This window comes from Schistocerca piceifrons, chromosome 1, assembly GCF_021461385.2.
Source record: "Schistocerca piceifrons isolate TAMUIC-IGC-003096 chromosome 1, iqSchPice1.1, whole genome shotgun sequence".
In the NCBI taxonomy this organism is placed as follows: domain Eukaryota; kingdom Metazoa; phylum Arthropoda; class Insecta; order Orthoptera; family Acrididae; genus Schistocerca; species Schistocerca piceifrons.
In genome coordinates this window covers 10,031,047-10,052,839 of record NC_060138.1, presented here as the reverse complement: position 1 = coordinate 10,052,839, position 21,793 = coordinate 10,031,047, and the positions used below count along the sequence as shown (strand labels likewise).

Below are 21,793 nucleotides of genomic sequence, written 5' to 3'. Positions count from 1 at the left end.
GGCTCTGTAATGGTGTGGGACGTGTGTAGTTGGAATTAAATGGGACCCCTTATATTTCTAGATACGATTCTGACAGGTAACATATATGTAAACATCATGTCTACCTGCCTCCATTCATGTCCATTGTGCATTCCGACGGACTTGGAAAAATCCAGCAGGTCAATCCGACACCCCACACGTCCAGCACTTCCGCTGGCCTCCAAACTCTCCAGACATGAACATGTTTGGGCGTACCTGGGATGCCTTGCAACAAGCTGTTCACAACAGATTTGACCCCCTTCTACTCTAGCAGACTTATGGGCAGCACTGCAGGATTCATGGTGTCATTACTTCCATGACTACTTTAGACATTAGTTGAGTCCATGCCATGTCATGCTGCAAAACTTCTGCATACTCGCGGGGGCCCTACCCGATATTAGGCAGGTGTACCAGTTTCTTTGGCTCTTCAGTGTGTGTATCATATATATTTCCTTATATATATGAAAAATGATAAATAACTCTTGCATATTTAATCTTCACACAGTCCGTCCAATCATGACTGGTAAACGACGCAGATCCAGAAATTAAAAACATCAAGTTACTGGTATTTCTATAGATACGTTTACTTTGCACACCTTATGTTATGGAAGTAAGAGCTCTGGAAACCAAGGGGCTGTTAGTTCTGTTTTGCATATATATCTACTTGATTAGTTCTCATTAGTTGGAAATAATATATTGTGGAAATATGAAACCTACCACCCCAAGAAACGACAGTGAGAAGATGGATGTCATGTAAAAATAAGCAAACACTACAGAAAGTGCTAGATTCCCAATTTCTGGAATAGACAGGAAGATTTATGGGTCTCTACGTCAGCCGAACATAACGAATAGAATAGTTTGGTAAATTCCATAAATGGAGATAAGTCTGCCACAGCAGCCTGTATTCGAGATGACTGTAACTGCAAAATCATCTGAAAGGAAAAAAGATCAAGGTCAATTACAAATACACACTTTCTATCTAATCAAGTGCTTCAGATGAAGGATGTTTCATTTATTTATTTATTATACACCTTTAAAAATGCAACCAACATAATCTTTTGTGTACACAGACATAGCAATACAATTACATAAATAACAAGCACAGACTAAAAAATATTTTATGTAATTACTATTCGACATTAAATTGTCCATCATACTGCGCATGATGTATTCTGTAGAATCACATACATAAGTTTAATGTAATGAAACTATATTACCGTCTGAGATAATTTTTAAAGCCTATTTCGAACTCTTCTATTGTATAAAATGCTTTATCTCTCAAATCCACATCTGTGCGACGTCTTTAAACATATTGGTGACACATTGTGTACCTGTAGTGACAACATATTAAACTGTTTTACCCTCATGTATTTGTAACTGTCTAGAGTTTCCTTAAGTCTAGCGACTGTGATGTCTGTCTTCTGTTTTAGGTGTGTATTATATTGACGGACCACGTGGCTACACCACCGCGGGGTCGAGGCACCTTGCCACAGTTCCTGCAGCTCCCCCCCCCCCCCCCCCCATCAGAGGTTCGGATCCTCCCTCGGGCATGGATGGGTGTGTTATCCTTAGCGTGAGATAGTTTTAGATTAAGTAGTGTGTAAACCAATGACCTCATGACCTCAGCAGTTTGTCCCAATAGGAACGTACCACAAATTTCCAAAATAACATCAATGGGTAGAGTGTTTTAGTTTGTAATAATGCTAGTTTTCTTTTGTATGTATTAGACAACTTAATATGAAGAGGAATGTAGCTGTTGGTATTTTTTTTTTTTAAATAGGGTTTCCAAGACTCATTATTTATAGCCCCACAGATGCATCTGAACTCCTTATTTTTGCCAAATGTGAACTTTTTTTGCTCCAGGGAAATTCCTCAATAACACAATGGCATGTCAATTGTGCTTGGAAAAAGGTATAGTATGCATTTAGCAATAGCTTATCATTAACACATGACCTTAGTTTACCTAACAAATATGTAACACATACTAAGTTAGTAGAGATATATTTGGTATAATTCTTCCATGTTAATTTCGTGTGAAGACAGAAGTCAAGAAGTTTAGCTGAAGCAGTTATTGCCATCCTCTTTAATTGATAAGGTAAAGAGAATATTTACAGTTTGTCAGTATTAATACAAAATTCAGTGAGATGGAACCACTTACTGGCTGCACTGAAATGATCCCTACTTTACTGCTTTAATGCTCCTCAATTTTTACCAGCTGGAACAACAGTGGTACCATCATAACATAAATTTTCACATACTAATCACTGGTTATGACATAACGTATCGTTAGTCACTAAAATTAGGAAGTATTATGTTATGTGGCTGGCATTTGGCTGAAATCAGAAATTAGTGGCTAGTGTTTGGTTGAAATCAGAAATCGGTCATGTGACATTCCTCACTCACTAATTTTGAGACACAGTATTGTATCCATCATATTTCGTTGTTTCCATGTTATAACTTGGATTTTTTGACAGTATGCAATTTGAAGGCAACGTCAAATAGAAGATTTATCACAAACACATCACTCTATATACGATTTGTTATAATTAAATATCTCTTAGACACATCAGTCCTTAAGAGATTTCAAGATGAAATGCATTCACTGTGGTTAGAGACGTATTGTTACAGAACTGAAAGAAGTAGGATAATATCCTAGAACACACTAATACCTTTTCTCTCCAGCTTTGCTTTTGTAACACATTCTGGGTCTTCTTATTTATGTAATAGAAGCATGTCCCACAATATTCGATGTTATTTACATGAAATGAGTTTCTTCTCTTTCATGGCTTCAAGCTTAAAAAATGAACGATGAAACTGCTGCTAGTGAAACAAGCAGTAAAGACATTTACATCATATGAAATTTATATTTTTTCTTATCACAAATACTTGACCTTTTTTTAATATGTCATGACTCCTGAGGGTGTGGTTAGGTGGGAACCTACAAGTAAAGCTTAAGTTACTGCGAGTGAAACGAGCAGCAATCATATGTATAGTCTTGCTTGATACCAATACTTTGTGGTTTCTTTGAAATAAGCCACGATTTTTGAGAGTGTGGTTATACACAAACCAAAGAGCACAGCTTAAATTGGTGCAAATGAAATGAGCAGCAACCATATTTATAGTTTTGCTTGTCATAAATGCTGCTTGGGATTGGCCGAGCGGTCTAAGGCGCTGCAGTCATGGACTATGCGGCTGATCCCGGCGGAGGTTCGAGTCCTCCCTCAGGCATGGGTGTGTGTGTTTGTCCTTAGGATAATTTAAGTTAAGTAGTGTGTAAGCTTAGGGACTGATGACGTTAGCAGTTAAGTCCCATAAGATTTCACACATATTTGAACGTTTTGTCATAAATATTTAGTCATGATCGAATCTTTAGCAGCGCTTTCATAAATGTGGTAGTCAAGACAAAGAGCACATTACACTGTGGGAGAAAGACATCATGTCACAGTCTGATCTCATGCAAATGCCAGTCACACACTGTGGTACTTCCTGATTTCAGTCACTCATAGCATAAGAAACAGTCCCTAATACAACATAAAAATGCTATCAAGTTATTGTGACTTTTCATATAAATCTTTTCATTTATATCTACTTTATCAGCTTTCACTTTGTAATTTAAGTTTTCTTATTTAGAAACTATCATCAGAATTACTAACACTTAGTGGAAATCAGAACCACCCACAGTAACATTATGTGTGTGGAGGATGGCTTCTATGGACTAATCCCACTAACTCTGATACGAAAGTGTGTTTCACTTTGCTTTTTGGTACTTTTGTTAAATATAGTTTTTAAGCATATGAGATAGATTGATCAAACTGTGAGGTCAAAATGCCGTGATGGAAGTGATCTGATTAATCTAAAAGAAGATGTTTTAGTCATTATTAATTAACTAAAACAGAAATAAGGATGTAGCAGCAAATTTCGAGATAACTCAACCTTACAAAATCCAACGCCTAATACGTAATGTGCTAATCAGATACAGTCTTTTAATATACCAATTAAATTATGTACAATTTTGATTTTGTAGTAATTATTGTTTTCGTAACTTTTAGCCCTTCTGTCCCCACACCAAACCAGTTTAGTCAATATATTACAAACACGATTTGCCTCCAAACAACAGAGACAGAGTGTAAGGATACCTGAACATCATTTTGGTTGTCTTTGAAATTGTTTAAACGATAATTTGATTGAAAAGTCATTGTGTAATTATAACCTGACGCCATAAGAACGACATTACACATCACCATTGTAAAATTAGCTGTTATAGGCAGTTATCTACTAACCAACTAATAAGGGACACATTTATTTGGTTTGACAGCTTCAGATGACAGTGTGTATTTTCTTTTCTGAGCTATGATATGGTGCAAACATTGATGGCAGCCATATTTAAATGCAGCAAACGTGGATGTTTGTCTGTAAAGTCTGATCATGTGAATGGATTTATTAGATTATTTTCACACAATCCAGTGTTTCGGGCTGACCTGCATAATTAAAGTAAAATGAAACTTCTTCTTTGGTTTGTTGGATAATGTGCAACCCACAGTCAGCATTCTAAGCTCCCAAAAAACTCAAGTTAACCAGTAGAACTGACTTAACAGCCTAGAACTGGAGAAACAAGATGATACTCTAACCCCAGGTTGTCACAATATTGTGCAACATGCCTACTGCACTTCAGGGTTCGTAACTCTATAGCTACATGTAGGCAATGGTTTTGCCACAGTGGTAACACCGATCCCCATTGGATGACCCAAGTTAAGCGCTGTAGAGCTTGGCTAGCACTCGGATGTGTCACTGTCCCTGTCTGCCAAGTGCTGTTTGCAAGTGGGGTGCATCGAGCAGGTAGTTTGGAGAATTTAAAAAGGGAAACGAATAGCTTGAAGATTGATATATTTGAAATTAGTGAAGTGCAGTGGCAGAAAGAACAGGACTTCTGGTCAGGTCTGTACGGGGTTATAAATACGAAATCAATTGGGGATAATGCTGGGATATGTCTAATGATGAAGAAGAAAATAAGGGTGTAGGTTAAGTTTCTATGAACAGCATAGTGAACACATTATCATAGTCAAGAAAAAAATGAAGCCAACATCCACTACAAAATTACATGTTTATATCCCAACTAGCTTTGCACATGACGTACAGATTGAAAGAATTTATGATGAGATAAAATAAATTATTCTGATAGTTGAGGGAGAGTAAAATTTAACTTTGATGAGGATTGGAATTAGGTAGCAGGAAAACGAAAAGAAGGGAAAAGAGTAGCAGGACAAGGACTGGGGGAAAGAATGAAAAATTCTGGTAGATTCTGCATGGATCATAATTTAATCATCACTAATAGATGGTTTAAAAATCATGAAATAAGGCAAAGACTTGCAGACACAAGAAAGATTTCAAATACATTACCTGATGGTAGGACAGAGATCTCGAAACCAGATATTAAACTCAAAAAATTTCCAGGTGCAGGTATGGAGTCTGCAAATATTTTTATTGGTTATGAATTGCACATTAAAACAGAGGAAACTGCAGAAAGGTAAGAAATTAACGTGATGGGACACAGATAAGTCGAAATAAGCAGAGGTTGATGAGAATTTCAAGGAAGAAGTAGGCAACTATCGACTGAAAGAAGCTTAAGAAACCCAACAGAAGGCAAATGGGTAACACTGAGAAATAAAAGAAAAGGACCAGTAGAAATAGCTGGATAATGCACGAGATATTGAAATGATTGACGAAGAAGAAAATATAAAAATACGGCAACTGCAGCCGTGAAAAGGAAATACAGATGTCCAAAAAGAGAGATTGACAGCAAGTGCAAAATGGCTAAGCAGGACCTGCTATATGAGAAATGCAAGGATTAAGAAGCATGTATAACTAGGCAAAGATAAATTCCGCCCACAGAAAATTAAAGAGTCCTTTGGAGAAAGGGAAGCTGCTGTATAAATGTCAAGAACTTCAATGGCAAGCCAGTACTAATCAAAGAAGGCAAAGTTGAGAGGTGGAAGATATACACAGAAGAGCAATGCAGTGTAAATTATGTTGAAGGTAATGTTATGGAAAGGGAAAAGAAATTAGATGAAGATGAGCTGAAAATATAACACTGGAAGAAGAATTTTGGCAGAACACTGAGGACTTAAGTGGAAACAAGGGCCTTGTAGTGGACAATATTCAGTGTGGATTATTAGACGCTGTAGAGAGCCAACCATGACAAACTATTTTACCTGATGTGCAAGATGTAAGAGACAGGCGAAATACCTTGAGAATTCAAGAAGAATGTATTAATTCCAGTTTCAAAAGAGGCCGCTGCAGATAAGTCCGAATATTACCGAACCATCAATTATTTAGTCATGGTTGCAAAATACAGACACTAATATTCACAGAAGAATGGAAAAAACCATTAAAGCTGATATTGGGGAATATGTGTTTGGGTTCTGGAGTATGAAGGTACACACAAAGCAATACTGAGACTACGAATTATCTTAGAAGAGAGTTTAAATGAAGATAAACCTACATTTACAATTTTGTAGACCCACAGAAAGCTTTCAACAATGTTGATTGGAATACAGTCTTTTAAATTCTAAAGGTAGCTGGGATAAAATACAGAGAGCAGAAGGTTATGTACTTCTAGCGAACACACCGTATTGCAGTTATGAAATCGAAGAGCATGAAACATAACTTTAAACGTAATTTTAAATCTTTGTTAAATTTTTTCTCCCTTACATGGTTAGTGTCGAATATTTAACACCTTACCTCATTCGCATATTAATCAGACGTTTGAAGGTGTTTCATACATATGAGTTTGAATCTTTAAAGAATCAGGTGATGGGTTTACTGATGAGGCACGTAAAAGTTTTAGTTGATTTTTGCTGTTTTGACAGCAAAGTAACTGAGGATGGCGGAAGCAGAGAGGATATAAAATGCAGACTGGTTGTAGTTAGAAACACATTTCTCAAGAAGCAGAATTTGTTAACATCTAATACAAATTTCAGTGTCAGGAAGTGTTCTCTGAAGCTATTTGTGTGGAGTGTAGCCTTCTACAGAAATGAAATGTGCATTACAAGCAGTTCAAATAAGAAGAGAATAGAAGTTTTCCAAATGTGGTACTACAGAATAATGCTGAAAATTAGATAGGTAGATCGAGTGTCTAATGAGGTGGTACTGAATCTAATTGGGGAGAAAAGAAATTTATAGAAGAATTTGACTAGAAGAAGGGACCATTTGGTACTACATGTCCTAAGGCATGAAGGTAGCGGTAGTTTGATAGTAGAGGGAAGTGTGCTGAGTAAAAATTGTAGAGGGAGGCCAAGCGATGAATACAGTTAAGCAGTTTCAATTAGAGGTTGCTGTATTTAGCCAACATGAGGAGGCTTGCACAGGATACAGTAAGGTGGAGAGCTGCACAAACCAGTCTTTGATTCAAGACCACATCAACAACTACATCACGTTTTATTGGTAGCATTATTATTATTATATTTTCCTTATTACTATGCTTGAGACGCTGGAAACAAAGGGAATGGATACCGCTACTAGCTTCACAGTTGTGTTAGGCTTTAACCATAAAGATTGCACTGTCTGAGAGGCTGAAGCGGGAACGTGTTGTATCTCCGCTTACAGTCGATCATGTGCAGTGAACCGGCATTTATCACCGCGCCCACGCACTGTGCTCATGGGAGAGGCTTTGTGGCAATAAATGACTAAAGCGGTTTCTGGACAGGACACATTTATTTTTCCTGCCGTCACAATAAATGACAAATAATATACTTCGCTAATGTCCGTCTACATAGGCGCGTTGCACTGGCGGCACGGCTCGGTCACCGATCCCGGAGGGTGTACACTCCAGTGACGAGCCGTGGCGCGACCGCGTGGACCGAGCGAGACAAAAGACCGCGTCACAGAATGTTCTGCTCTTGGCGCGACCGGAGGCGCCGTAACGTCCGCGAAGAAACGAAAGACAATTTAACGGCGACTGCGTTTACGACCGCGCGTACGCATTTACGGCGGAGTCACGTTGACTCGACGCACGTGGTCCGCGGCGGAAGAACTGGGGAGACGTGTGTCGCGTCGCGTCGACTAGCTCGCACTGATGGCAGCTTTGTTCCCGTGCGGTCCGGTGTGCGACGCACCGTTGCCGAAATTCCGCATAACGGTACAGCTGCCCCTACTTGTGTCGGCAGTGCCGTAGTTCAGCCCTTCGTGCGTTGGACGGTGCTGCCGCCACACAGATCCCCCCTTGGAGAGCGGAGCTCCGTTCTCCAAGGGGGGATCTGTGTGGCGGCAGCACCGTCCAACGCACGAAGGGCTGAACTACGGCACTGCCGACACAAGTAGGGGCAGCTGTACCGTTATGCGGAATTTCGGCAACGGTGCGTCGCACACCGGACCGCACGGGAACAAAGCTGCCATCAGTGCGAGCTAGTCGACGCGACGCGACACACGTCTCCCCAGTTCTTCCGCCGCGGACCACGTGCGTCGAGTCAACGTGACTCCGCCGTAAATGCGTACGCGCGGTCGTAAACGCAGTCGCCGTTAAATTGTCTTTCGTTTCTTCGCGGACGTTACGGCGCCTCCGGTCGCGCCGGCTCCGGGTGCGGGTTCCGTCTGACCGCTGGCAGAGGGCGTGTCGTCCGTGAACAGATCTTCTGCCGGGTCGAAGAAATGCGTGGCTGATGGAACGGGCAAGACGTAGGCTGGTTTGACGCGGTCGACTGACACTGTCGACGGCTTTCCGTTGCACTCGAGGACCAGCGTTTTGTCTCCTCGGGCGATCACGCGGTGCGGTCCACTGTAGGGCGGTCGGAGAGGTGGCCGTACTGCGTCGGTACGCAACATGACGTGCGTGCAGCGCTGCAGGTCGGCGTGGACGAATATCTTCCCGGTGCCGTGCCGCGTCGGTGCGTGCGCTCGGAGGCCGGCCATGTGACTGCGCAGACGTTCCGCCAGAGTGGGTGCCACGGCGTCGCGTGGGAGTCTTGCATCTTCGACAAAATCGCCCGGGATTGTCAGGGATTGCCCGTAAACGAGGTCGGCAGGTGACGCGCCGATCTCCTCCTTCGGCGTGACTCGCAGGCCGAGCAGCACCAGTGGAAGCGCCTCTGGCCATGAGGTGTCGTGGCAGGTTAGAGCGGCTTTGAGGGTCCTGTGGAACCGTTCGACCATGCCATTCGACGCCGGATGGTAGCTGGTTGTCCTGTGTAACCGGGTGCCACACAATCTGGCGACGTGCGTGAACAACGCGCAGTCAAACTGGCGGCCGCGATCAGTTGTCACGTGACTGGGACATCCGAAGCGTGCCACCCAGGTGTCGACGAATGCGGTGGCGACGGTCTCGGCTGTGACGTCCGCGACGGGCGTTGCTTCCGGCCAGAGAGTGAAGCGGTCCACCATTGTTAGGAGGTACCGCTTGCCTTGTGAGAGAGGAAGCGGGCCGACGAGGTCCACGTGGACGTGTGCAAATCGGCGTGTCGCGTCCGGGAAGGTGCCCACGGGTGCGTGGGTGTGCCTCCCGACTTTGGCGCGCTGACATGACGTGCAAGTGCGCGCCCATTCGCGGCGGTCCTTCCGAAGCCCGGGCCAGACGAAACGCGCAGCCACGAGCGTCGCAGTGGTGTTGGTGCCGGGGTGTGACAGTCCGTGGATACGGTCGAAGGCACTGCGTCAGAATTTCTCTGGGAGAAACGGTCGGTGCGTGCCGGTTGAGGTGTCACACCAAATCTTCCGTGCGGAGCCGGGGACAGGCACCAGCTCCAGTTGCAGGCCGCTGGAAGTGTCGTGACGGAATCGGTGTAGTTCTTCGTCACTCTCCTGTACTTGGGCCACGTCCTCAAAGTTCACAGGGGGTGAAATAACGGCACACGCTCGGGACAAACAATCGGCGACGATATTGTCTATCCCCGAAATGTGTCGAATGTCAGTCGTGAATTGCGACACGTACTCTAACTGCTGGAGTTGGCGCGGTGAACACTTAGTGTGGTTGTTCTCGAACGCGTGGGTAATGGGTTTGTGATCGGTGAAAATGATGAACTGTCGGGCTTCTATGGACGGTCGGAAGTATTTCACCGCCGCGTACACCGCAAGCAACTCTCGGTCATAAGCGCTCCAAGCACGTTGCGAATCGGAAAGCTTTTTGGAGAAAAAACCGAGAGGCTGCCAACTCCCGCCGACGCGCTGTTGTAACGCCGCGCCGATGGCGGCCTGGCTGGCGTCCACGACTACAGCTAAGTCCGCGTCATGTACCGGGTGCGCGAGCAGCGTCGCTTCCACGAGATTCCTTTTTGAGTCCGTGAAGCTCTGCTCCATTGCGTCTGTCCAATTCACGAGGGTCTTTCCTTTTGAAGTAGGACCTTGTAACGCCTTAGTCAGCGGCTCTTGCACTGCTGCGGCGTTGGGCAGGTGTCGACGATAAAAGTTCAACATGCCGAGGTAGCGTCGTAATTCTTTGTGCGTCTGCGGACGCGGCATGTTCTGTATTGCCTTAACTTTCTCCGGTAGCGGTGTCGATCCGGTGGGCGTAATTAAATGGCCGAGGAACTCAATTTCCGTCACGCCGAACTCGCATTTAGCGGGGTTAATGACGATGTCGGCTTCACTCAGGCGCTGAAAGATGGTCGTTAAGTGGCGGCGGTGGAGTTCGGGCGACTTGGAATACACCAAGATGTCGTCGAGGTACGCGAAGCAAAATGGCAAGCCTCGCAAGACGCCGTCCAGGAACCGCTGCCAAGTCTGGGCAGCATTCCGAAGACCGAAAGTCATAAACAGGCTTTCGAAAAGCCCAAAGGGCGTTACGATGGCTGTTTTTTCGATGTCTTCGGGCGCCACCGGAATTTGGGTGTACGCCTTTGCGCAGTCAATCTTGCTGAACACCGCGCAGCCCGCCAAGGCGTAGCTGAAGTCTTGAAGGTGTGGGACTGGGTATCGGTCCGGCACCGTTCGCGAATTAAGGGCGCGATAGTCCCCACACGGGCGCCACGAATTGTCTTTCTTGGGCACTAAATGCAACGCCGATGACCATGGGCTGCTCGATGGTCGCACGATGCCTTGCCGCAGCATGGCCTCGAACTCTGCCTTTGCTGCTGCGAGTCTGTCCGGCGCGAGTCGACGTGGGCGACACGATGTGGGGGGTCCGGGTGTGGTTATAATGTGGTGCACCGTCGAATGTTTGATGTCTCTCGGTGCACCGGCTGGGCGGGTGAGGTCGGGGAATTGTTCCAGAATGTCAGCGTACGGTCCGGGGCACTTCACGGGTTTAACGCTGTAGTATGCAGCCTGCCGGCGCTGTCCCGCTATCTTTAACTTAGTCGTGGCGTCGATGAGCTGGCCGTTTGCGATGTCGGCTAGTAGCCCGTAGTGGCCGAGAAAGTCTGCGCCCAGGATCGGCTCATTGACGTCGGCCACGGTAAAAGTCCACGAGAACGTGCGCCGTAGGCCCAGATCTATATTGCGGCTGTGTGTGCCGTAAGTTTTAATCGTGGAGTTGTTCGCCGCTGTAAGGCAGAGTGCCTCGGCCCGCCTGCGGTCTCGTAACATAGAACGGGGGAAGATCGAGAGGTCTGAACCCGTGTCGACGAGGTACCTCACGCCTGCCCCCCGTTCCGCAACAAACAGACGCTTCGATATCATATTGCAGCCGGGTGCGCCTAGGTCCGGTCGCAGCTGGCGTTTGGGTGCGAGCAAGGAGCGCGGCACCTGGTTGCTTCGTTGCCGAAGCGGGCGTGGTACCAGCAGTAGCCGCTTTGTGCTGGGTGTGACGTCGGCGGGGTACCGTTGGAGCGGCTGTTGCTGCGTTGCCGGCTGCGCGAGCCACGCCGCCTGTCGCCCGGTCTGCTGCCGCTGCGGCGCGTGCTGCCCTCTTGCTGTGAGCGCGCCAACCGGTCGACTTGCGTCGCGAGAGCTGCCACCTGCGCGGTCAAGTTTTGCACTAGCTGGTGCAGGTCGGCATCCGATGCGGGTGCGGGAGGCGCTGGCCGCCACGGAGGTGGGGGGACGGAGTCGTAAGCTGCCGCAGCCGCGGTGCTGGGCGCCGTTGTCAGCGCGTCGTGCACCCTGTCGGCCAAGTTAGCGACGGCGTCCGCGCGTGTAGTCCGTGCCTGTAGCTCGCTCTCTAGCCTCGTGTTGCGTGCGAGCAGTTCTTCGACGGTCTTTCGCAACTCCTCTAGTGTCGCCATCTTAGTTCAGAGTCGAATTCTCGTACAAGAGGAAAGCACACAGTGAAAATAACACAAGGGAAACACACGAAAAGAAAAAAATAACACTAAGCAGTCCGCGATCAAAATATACGCACACAAAAACAATACCAAAAAGTTAGTTAAAAAAAAATTACTACGGAGCACTGTTCGGCGCGGGCGTATGCGCGCAAGCCTACTCGCGGTTCCACGTCTCTCGTACCGACGAACGTTTGTCACCAATTGTTTTTTTAGCCTCAGATCACGTCGGGGTCACCAGTGAAGCGGGAACGTGTTGTATCTCCGCTTACAGTCGATCATGTGCAGTGAACCGGCATTTATCACCGCGCCCACGCACTGTGCTCATGGGAGAGGCTTTGTGGCAATAAATGACTAAAGCGGTTTCTGGACAGGACACATTTATTTTTCCTGCCGTTACAATAAATGACAAATAATATACTTCGCTAATGTCCGTCTACATAGGCGCGTTGCACTGGCGGCACGGCTCGGTCACCGATCCCGGAGGGTGTACACTCCAGTGACGAGCCGTGGCGCGACCGCGTGGACCGAGCGAGACAAAAGACCGCGTCACAGAATGTTCTGCTCTTGGCGCGACCGGAGGCGCCGTAACGTCCGCGAAGAAACGAAAGACAATTTAACGGCGACTGCGTTTACGACCGCGCGTACGCATTTACGGCGGAGTCACGTTGACTCGACGCACGTGGTCCGCGGCGGAAGAACTGGGGAGACGTGTGTCGCGTCGCGTCGACTAGCTCGCACTGATGGCAGCTTCGTTCCCGTGCGGTCCGGTGTGCGACGCACCGTTGCCGAAATTCCGCATAACGGTACAGCTGCCCCTACTTGTGTCGGCAGTGCCGTAGTTCAGCCCTTCGTGCGTTGGACGGTGCTGCCGCCACAAGGCTAATTTTGCATTTTTGAATTGATGTGTTAATCCGAGAATGTTATTAAAATTGTATTTAGAGAAATACAATATCACTCTTTCCAACGATCTGTGTGCTGAGATGACGTGGATGCGACCACACCCTGCTCTGTACTGCTATGAGAGTATCACGCCACTTCAAGGCAGCCAATCCCGTGTCAGCACGTCACCACGTGACCGACGGAATGACGGCAGCTTACGGGAGTTTGTTCTTCCTGTTTCTTTTGCGCAGTACTCTTGCCATACGACTGGGCAAGCTGACGCATTGGTTAGCTCACTGTACTCGCATTTGGGAGGACGACGGTTTAAACCCGCGTTCGGCCTTCCTGATTGAAGTTTCTGTGATCTCCCTAAATCGTTTCAGGCAAATGCCGGGGTGACAGCTTTGAAAGGGCACGGCCGACTACCTCCCCCGTCCTTCCCTAATCCGATGCGACCACCGATGATCTCGCTATTTGGTCCCCTCACCCCAAATCAACTCAAACCCTCTTACCAAATGAGGCAACATAAAAGAAATCTATTGCTTCTATTAGTGAAAACACGATTTCTCGAAAGTTTTTAAAAAAATGTTAATCATGACAAATAACAACCATCCTGTGGTTTTCCACACTCATGCAGCATATTTGTTTGCAGAACCATTATAGCCGTAGTTACGGCATGAGTGAATAAATACCAAGTATGAAGAAAAAATTACGACTAATCGTGGTAATTTAGAAATCTGATAATTTCCGGTATGAAAAACTGTCATCATACCCACTCCTGTGTGTGAGTTTCGTCTGAGGCGAAACGACGGGAAACTCAAAGCGGTCACAAGTCAGTGTAGTGCTATTTAGGTTTAACAATAAGTTGTAAAACGAAGGGCAGCAGCGATCGAGTATTCGCTGCTGCATGGTGGTCTTACGTAGCAGCGGCGTGCGAGACGAAAGTGGAGGAGGCTGGCAAAGAAGGCGTGGCCAATATCTTATTCACAATCTCTCGACGTCAGCTATTATCGACTGATCGAGAAAAAGAAGTAGTCCATCTTTAGGCAAAGCCTTTACAAACTATTTCATTATGCCTAATTTTATATGTAAAGGTGGCAGGAGGACGTTATTTGGATCTACAAGGTTTTGTGTAGAATGTTCTTCTCACCAGGGTTTAAAGACTTCCTCACAGACGAGTTCTTTCTGTACCAGTGTTCATCCCTAGCCCTACTGTCCCATTCACACAAGAAACATGGAAATTTGGTAAAGCCACCTTGCTGACCAAGGAGCATGCATGTTACTTTTAGATCGCCACATATCATCCAACCATGAGCAGAATAGCCTATTTTATTTAACATTATTTCTAGATTTTCATAGCTTTTTTTCATGGTACAGAATGTCCAACAGGTATAGATGCATACATGTTACAATTGTCTAATAAAACAGCCTTAAAACTAGTTTTGGATGAATCAATAAACATCCTCCAGTCTTCCTTGTTGTATTCGATACCAAACTCATTCATCAGACCTGGAATGTCTGAGCAGTGCACTAAATCACTTTCTTGTTGAAAAAAGTTGGAAAATTGCTGTTCACTCTTTCTATGCATGTATATGCTGGTTTCAACTGTCAATAAGTTCTTTTCTTTTAATCTAAAGCCAAGCAATTCAACTTTTTCTTTCATTAAGCCCAGATCCCTAACCAAATCGTTAAGCTCGGTCTCAGTAAACAATTTGGGCTCTAGACTTTCTGTATTACATTGGAATTCATCATCATCTGGTTCATCTCAATCACATTGTGCATCAGAAAATACTTCTGTTAGAACAGAATTTAAATCATCTGGTGGGTCAGGAAACAGCAAATCTACACCATACCTTACTGGTCGGATGGCAGATGAAAGGTTAGAGTAGCTTATTACCTTTTTTGTTTTCCGCATAATGACCAGTAATATCAACACTGCAAAAGTAGCAATCATCGGAATGATTTCTTATTTTCCTCCATATCATGGGAACAGCAAATCTAAAGGCTTTTCTCTCCTTTTTGAACCATTTTCTCAGGTCTCCAACACACACACAATATGCCTTGTGTGGCGCCTAAAATTTATCTTGATCACCAAGTTTAGATCGAAAGTATGATAGATAAACGTTTTTCAAAAAGTCAACAATGTTTCTTTGGTGTTTTTAATCACAAATTCAACACAAATATAACAAAAACTGTCAGCAGAGTTTTTACAACCACGATTAAACACTGTATTGAGCACATGTGCAGGAAAGTGAAGTCAGATTGAGAGTATACAAACCACCATCTGTTAACACAAAAATAGAATTGACCTTCTGTGCCAGCAAATGTTTCTCATCTACATTTATTACACCTCATTTTAAATTATTTTAACTATACAAAAGCTGTTAAATTCTTTAAAAAATCGCTTAATTTAATGAATTTAACTGTAAAGTGTGAAGAAATGGTGGGTGATACAGTTTTTGAAGTGTCATATTTAGATTTCCCATCCTAACAATAAAAAGAATAAGGTATTTTCACCAAAAAGTTTTCCATTGTTGGTCTGTGTAATTATTTGTTAATATGGATTTCTCTTCACTGTAACTTTTCTGGTGCTATAAGCTGTATATTTTTCTCAAATTAGTAACTTTCTGCTAATTAGGAGATAGCATTTCTTTGGAAGTACAATTGTACTGACCATTCATATATGATGCAAAAACACTTGATAAAGGTTTGTTTTCAAATATGAGCTGTAACGTTACATGCATTCTGCTTAACCTTCATGAAAGTTATCTTAATCCATTTTGACATATAAAAAATGTTTGTTTTGTTTTTTTCTCTGCATGCAATAATTCATATTGTCACAGAGTATGCAGTTTCATGGCAAGTCACATCTCCGATGGAATAAACAGCCGAACCAGCAAGTACCACAAAAGTAAAGTAAAGCAGCTGCCGTCATTCCACCTTGCAGACATGTGGCGCCCATCCTTACCCATGTACATGCACAGACAGTCATAAACTTCCAAACAACATGCTATTCTAGAACAACAAACTTATAAAAAACCGGTATGCTCACTATGATACTCATCATTTGTCGGCCTGGTAGACATAGTGCAACACATTACCTTACCCAAGTGGTATGTTATACTGTATGTCACCTTTTTGTGTATGTAAATGATGTCATCACAACCACAGGAAATAGAGAAATAAATAATACTGCTAGTTCAGATTGTACATTTGTCTTCAGAAACGAAAATTGTTAAAACTTTGTAAAATAAAAACCCTTTACTTATGGTATTTGAACTAAGTAATATTTCATATAATTCCATTTTAAAACATCTTTACTCATGATATAGCCCTAACCTTACTTAATGATTACTTGTGGATTACTTACAAAGACTCAGTAAAAATTTATCATTTCAATGTATCTGATCTCAAATACTATGCTTGAGGTCGGATAAACACTGGTGCAAAGTAACCATTCTTCAATAGGAATTTGAATTCTTGAAGTAAGTTATAGTCTTAAAATGTTATGACCATATATTATTTTTTCATTGTCTCTATTTATGTATGTGGACCAGCCACAATGGTGGCTGGTAAACCAGCTGTACCTCTGTTTTAATTATCAATGGTCTATTCAGACACAGTGAGTATTCATAGCCTAGTCATGCTGACTGGACATGGAGTAATTATTAATTCCTATTATGAATTGATCATAGTTGTATCTTCATCTGGATTACCAACTAAACTTGTGAGGAAACATAGGCTTAGGAACCTCATTTCTTATTTCCTCTACACTTCCTTCAAGTAGGATAAGGTAAGCAGGCAGTTAACCTACTTATTCTAAGTTAAGCTAACATTCCCTAAAAATGTGTATAAACTAAATCATGTGATTTAACCATCCAAAATAAGTAAAAATTCCCCTCGTAAAAAGCTCCTAGCAAACAAAGGTACTGCTAACCATAAGAAAAGTACGAAACATTCTAAGGAATAGTTGTGAAACACGCAAACATCCCAAGTCGTTGGATGTATCCATTCAGTTCTGACAGCAAATTATAGTTTTCCATAGACACTTCGAGCTTTTCGGAGTTTATATATTAATCTGTCAATTCCAAACAATCAAATGTAATAAATGTTGAGAACAACTAGTGTAGTAAACTCGTTAACTTCCTAATTTCTGTGTTAAGAGCAGCACACAAAGTTAAGACAATTCTGTCCTAGTTATCCATTTCTGAAATGAGTATAAGAATTAGACCACAAAAGTCAGGTTCGTTCCTATATTTTGCAACTTTGGAGTAATCCTCAAAGCTAATAGTCTCCTACTTCTGCAGAAACCCATAAATACTCCTCCTCCTACAGAAAAATCCTTCATAAAGACCATTCAAATTTTATAGCTATATTGGCCCTATATATATGCCTCCACTTTTCCTCCATTTAAACTTAAGTAATACTCCCTTTATCCCACCTGCACTATTCATAATATAATTCATGTATATATGCGTATCATAGCCTGTTCATTATTACATCACTCCCATTAAACCACTATTTTCTCGTCTTCCCTCTTATAACTTTAGTTACCTTAATTCTATTGTATTTTGAACCCATACCTTATTACTGAGCTTCCTCTTAAATATACTACTGTCTCTTAAATATACGACTGTCTCTTAAATATACTACTCTTTGTTCAACTCAGCATGAGCAAGAAACATTATTTTGAGTAAAGTCATCTAGACCGATATTAAGATTTTCTTCATTTATTACACCACTTCAGCTCCTGCCACTATCAGAGATCGAAAAGCTTAGAACTTACAGAACAAGGTTGTCCTTGACAAAATATATGTTGCTCCTTTTACAGAGTAGCCTTTTTGGACTTAGAATGTAATCTGGATATTCTTGCCATTTATTACCATCTCTCTATGTGGTGATGGCTATGCATGTAAGAGAGAATCTATCCAGTTCTGATGTCTCTTCTGATCTCTTGTTCTTTTTAAATGTGAGCTGTGGTAAATTATGGTGACTTCTGTGAGTAATGAGTAATTCCTTAATAGTAAATGCTATCTTCTCATGCATACTTATCTAGATATTACTCACAAAATATTTATTCTCATCTATTATGTAGTGAAGTTCATAGTCAGTGTGAAATAGTGACTTGTCTTGCTTCCAAATTGTTCGGTAATTGAGTAATTCAACTCATGCTTGCCAATATTTCAGGTAATGAAAGCTGTTTTTCTTTGAGCTCCCTCTCCTGGATTCGATTCTCCTTGGTACAGCTCACAACCCAAGTTGAATTATTATACATCAATGGCTAATTTGAACACCTGATTCACTTTAAGATGATGCTTTTGCTGTAGCTTGGTTAATATTGCTAAAGTCTTCTTTTGTACTTTCATCACAGTTCCAGATAGTTTTCTATTTCAATAAGTTCGATAAATGAGCATCTTTCACAGCCTAGCCTCTTACAAAGCTCCTATAGAATCCAGCCAAATCTAAAAGTGATCATAGATGCTTAATATTTCTAGTCTCTGGACAGTCTTTTATAACTTGCATTCTTTCTGGACATGGTTGTATTCCCATTATTCCCACACTGTGTCCCAAAAAGTCAACTCTTGTCACCAAAAGTATGTTTTAGAAACTTTTATTAGTAACCCTTTTTCTTCCAGTCACCTCAAAATATATATCAATAATTGTCAACAGTCTTCCCAAGTCTTGTAGACTATTAATAAATCATTGACATACATTATTAATTCTTGCACTAATTCCCTCCCTAATAAATATTGAGCAGGAATGAAAACTGACACAGGAATGTCCAATTCGGTAATGGAGTAATTCAATCATGCTTGCCAAGACTTCAACTAATGAAAGCTATTGTTCTGTGATCACCCTCTCCTGGATTCCATTCTCCTTGGTGCAGCTCACAACCCAAGGCGAATTGTAATACTTCCATGGCATTTACTTTAAACTGTAAAGATTTTCTTTCAAATAAGAAGGCTGTGTATGGCCTTGAGTGTTCATGTAATGCTACCTGCCAGTATCCTTCCATGAAATCTATGGAAATATGAAATTCTGCTTCATCAAAGTTAGATAACATCTCTTCTGTACTCAGGGTTCTAACCCTTTCTGTCTCTTTGTGTTTATGGAGTGATCATGAATCTAAAACTAAATGAACACCTACCACAAGTCTCTTAAGTACCCACAACAGACCCTAAAAATACATTCAGTTATGTTGCTGTCTATCTCATTTCGTATTTCATCTCTCACTGCAATTCGAAGGTTTATTGGTAGTGGATATGACTTGCAAAAGGAAAAAAACTGTGTCATCTTTTACTTTAAAGTTACAGAAGTATTCCTTCATTAGTCCCAAGTTATCTGTGACCACATCTTTATGTTTTAACAGAATACCTTCTAATTAAAATTTCTGTTCTTCTGGCACTACAGGTGATTCTCTTGCTATCGATTAAATGCCAACTCCTCTTGATTTAATACCTCCCTTCTTTTTCTTGTTTATTTTCATCTGTTGCAATAATATCAGTAAACACAACTAAATGAATATGCTCCTCTGATGATGGGCCTTGCTTAGATTTCAATGGATTGCTTTGGAAAGCTATGCTAGCTACCTTTTTACCTATTTTCCACACAAATATTTTGTGGTTGAAATCCAATCGATAATAATTATCAAGTAACCAATCTTATCCTAACAGGATATGTATGGCACCAGCAACAATGTTTGATGGAAGTTCCACTTTTTAATCGTAACTGGTAGTCATGTTTCTTTTTTAATTTGCTTCCCTTTATTACAGGTGGTTCCAGTAACACACACTCCCATTACTGGTACTAGGAGGCAACAATATTTCTTCCTCATTAGCGCTAGCCATGGTGTAAGATTAATGATATTTTATGCACAGAATATAGGTGAACATCAACTTTCTTTCCAAAAATGTCACTCACTACTGTTGGTTTACAATGTTCTTCCTTAGCTGTTACTTTTCCTTCTTTAAACAACTATTCAAAAATAGGTCTCAGCCATGTGAGGATTACTGTCTTCTCTGAATGAGGGCCTACTATTCTATTATTAGTTTGGCATGGATCTTAGTGTCAAATCTTTTTCCCGAACTTTAGGGTGAATTTTACAGCAATTCATCCACAAAGCTTTAATGTAGCAAAAATTATGTTTATATCTTTTTTAGTAATAGGTCAAATTTCGGACAACTTTTTCCATAATGAATCATATTTCGACCAAATTTTTTTCCAGAAATCCAAATGTTTGTCGTATTTTTAAGTACACAAGAATATAAACACGAAAATTTTGCTCACATGACAATGTTTGAGATAATGTTGTCACAATTAAACACAATTACTACAAAGATTTATTTATCGGGTTTATAGTAGACAAGCAGTGTAACACATTATGTAGTCCATTCACTGATGTAAAGATTGTTGCACAGAGTCTACAAAACATTCTCGAAGCCAACAAGGGTGGCTTCTGGCGTAATAAACGTAGCACAAGTAGTCGCCCCATTCAGTTTGAATACAAACTTAGTCCTATTCGACGAAACCAGGGGAGAAATTCTTCAGCAATGACGGGGAAATATTATTTTATAAACTATATGAAGTTAAGGTTAATGGGGGAAATGGCTTTATCGTGTAAAAACACTGCAACACCTCCAAACACAGTAGCTGCACGAAGATAAGTGCTGAAAAGGACAGCAGACGAACGTTGTTATTTGAGTAGACATGTCCATCTTCAGAGGTGCAAGAACTTGTTTAAGATGGTGGTGTCTTGCAATGTCCTATTGGAGAAGCTGAAGAATCCCCGCTTCTGACAGTTCTTGAAGTACAAAATAAATCCAGTTCCAGATGAAGCTACGCTGAGAAACGACTATTTATCTGTGTGCTACGAGGAAGTGCTCGACAAAATACGAACTAAAGTTGTTGACCAAGAGATTAGGGCGTCTATCGGAAATCACCAATTTGGATAGGGGTTAAATTGTAAATACTTTTGTTGGTGTTCTTAAAGTTGACGGACCTGGAGAAATGTTTCTCCTAAGGGTGTGAAGCTCTCAGCAGAATAAACAGCTCGACAACCGCCTTTGCGTTTGACAACTCAATGAAGCTACTGTCGCTAGTTGGTGTGAATAGAGACCAATAAATGCTGCTTCATACATGGCTGTAGCATCCTACAGACTTCAGAGTCTCTATCCCAGTGTGGCACACATCACTTGCCTTGCACACGCATTGTACAGAGCTGCAGAAGAGGTGAAATTAAATTGCACTGATGTGAGCCAACCGATCTCCTCTAGCAAGAAAATCTATGTGAAAGCTCCACTAAGAGTACAAAAATTATAGAACAGGAGCTTCCCTCCATTTCCCCCTCAGCTTGTACTTACACAATGAGGTTCTTGGGTTAATGTTGTTGAGTATTACTGTACCTATTACACCAAAACAAGACGATCTTTTCTGAGCCTGATAGTGATTAATAAAGTGCTATCACAACTGCGAAAGAGTTCTTTACAGATACGTTGTCTCTAAACTTGACATACATCAACGCGCTGTGTCGTCCGAACAAGACACAGGTGCAAAGATGCGAGCTGGTGCCAGTGCCATAGAGACTCTCCACTTGCGCGAGTTCCACCCGCGCCACTGTCGGCGCTGAGCATGGAGGTAAGAATAGAGGGAGACGCCGTGACGTCACAGCTGTGAAGCTATGTGAAGACGAGGGTAGCCATCTCAATCCG

At 42.5% G+C, this 21,793-nt stretch overlaps 1 protein-coding gene across 1 annotated transcript; it reads right to left on the bottom strand.

Annotated features, from left to right (window-relative positions):
• Positions 1–1,289: 1,289 nt before the first annotated feature.
• Positions 1,290–9,390, bottom strand: LOC124802570. Its single transcript, XM_047263444.1, has 2 exons — positions 8,566–9,390; positions 1,290–1,349 (listed from the first exon to the last, which is right to left on the bottom strand). Exons 1-2 carry the CDS (start codon positions 9,388–9,390, stop codon positions 1,290–1,292), a joined length of 885 nt encoding a protein of 294 aa, XP_047119400.1.
• Positions 9,391–21,793: the final 12,403 nt, after the last annotated feature.

What these genes read in the sequence shown, in the direction of transcription:
- LOC124802570 (XM_047263444.1), bottom strand. Translation starts at nt 9,390, where the DNA reads ATGGTGGACCGCTTCACTCTCTGGCCGGAAGCAACGCCCGTCGCGGAC. An exon ending in CCGGCGCGACCGGAGGCGCC is followed by an intron (nt 1,350 to 8,565) that starts GTAACGTCCGCG and finishes TTGTCACTACAG; the next exon opens with GTACACAATGTGTCACCAAT.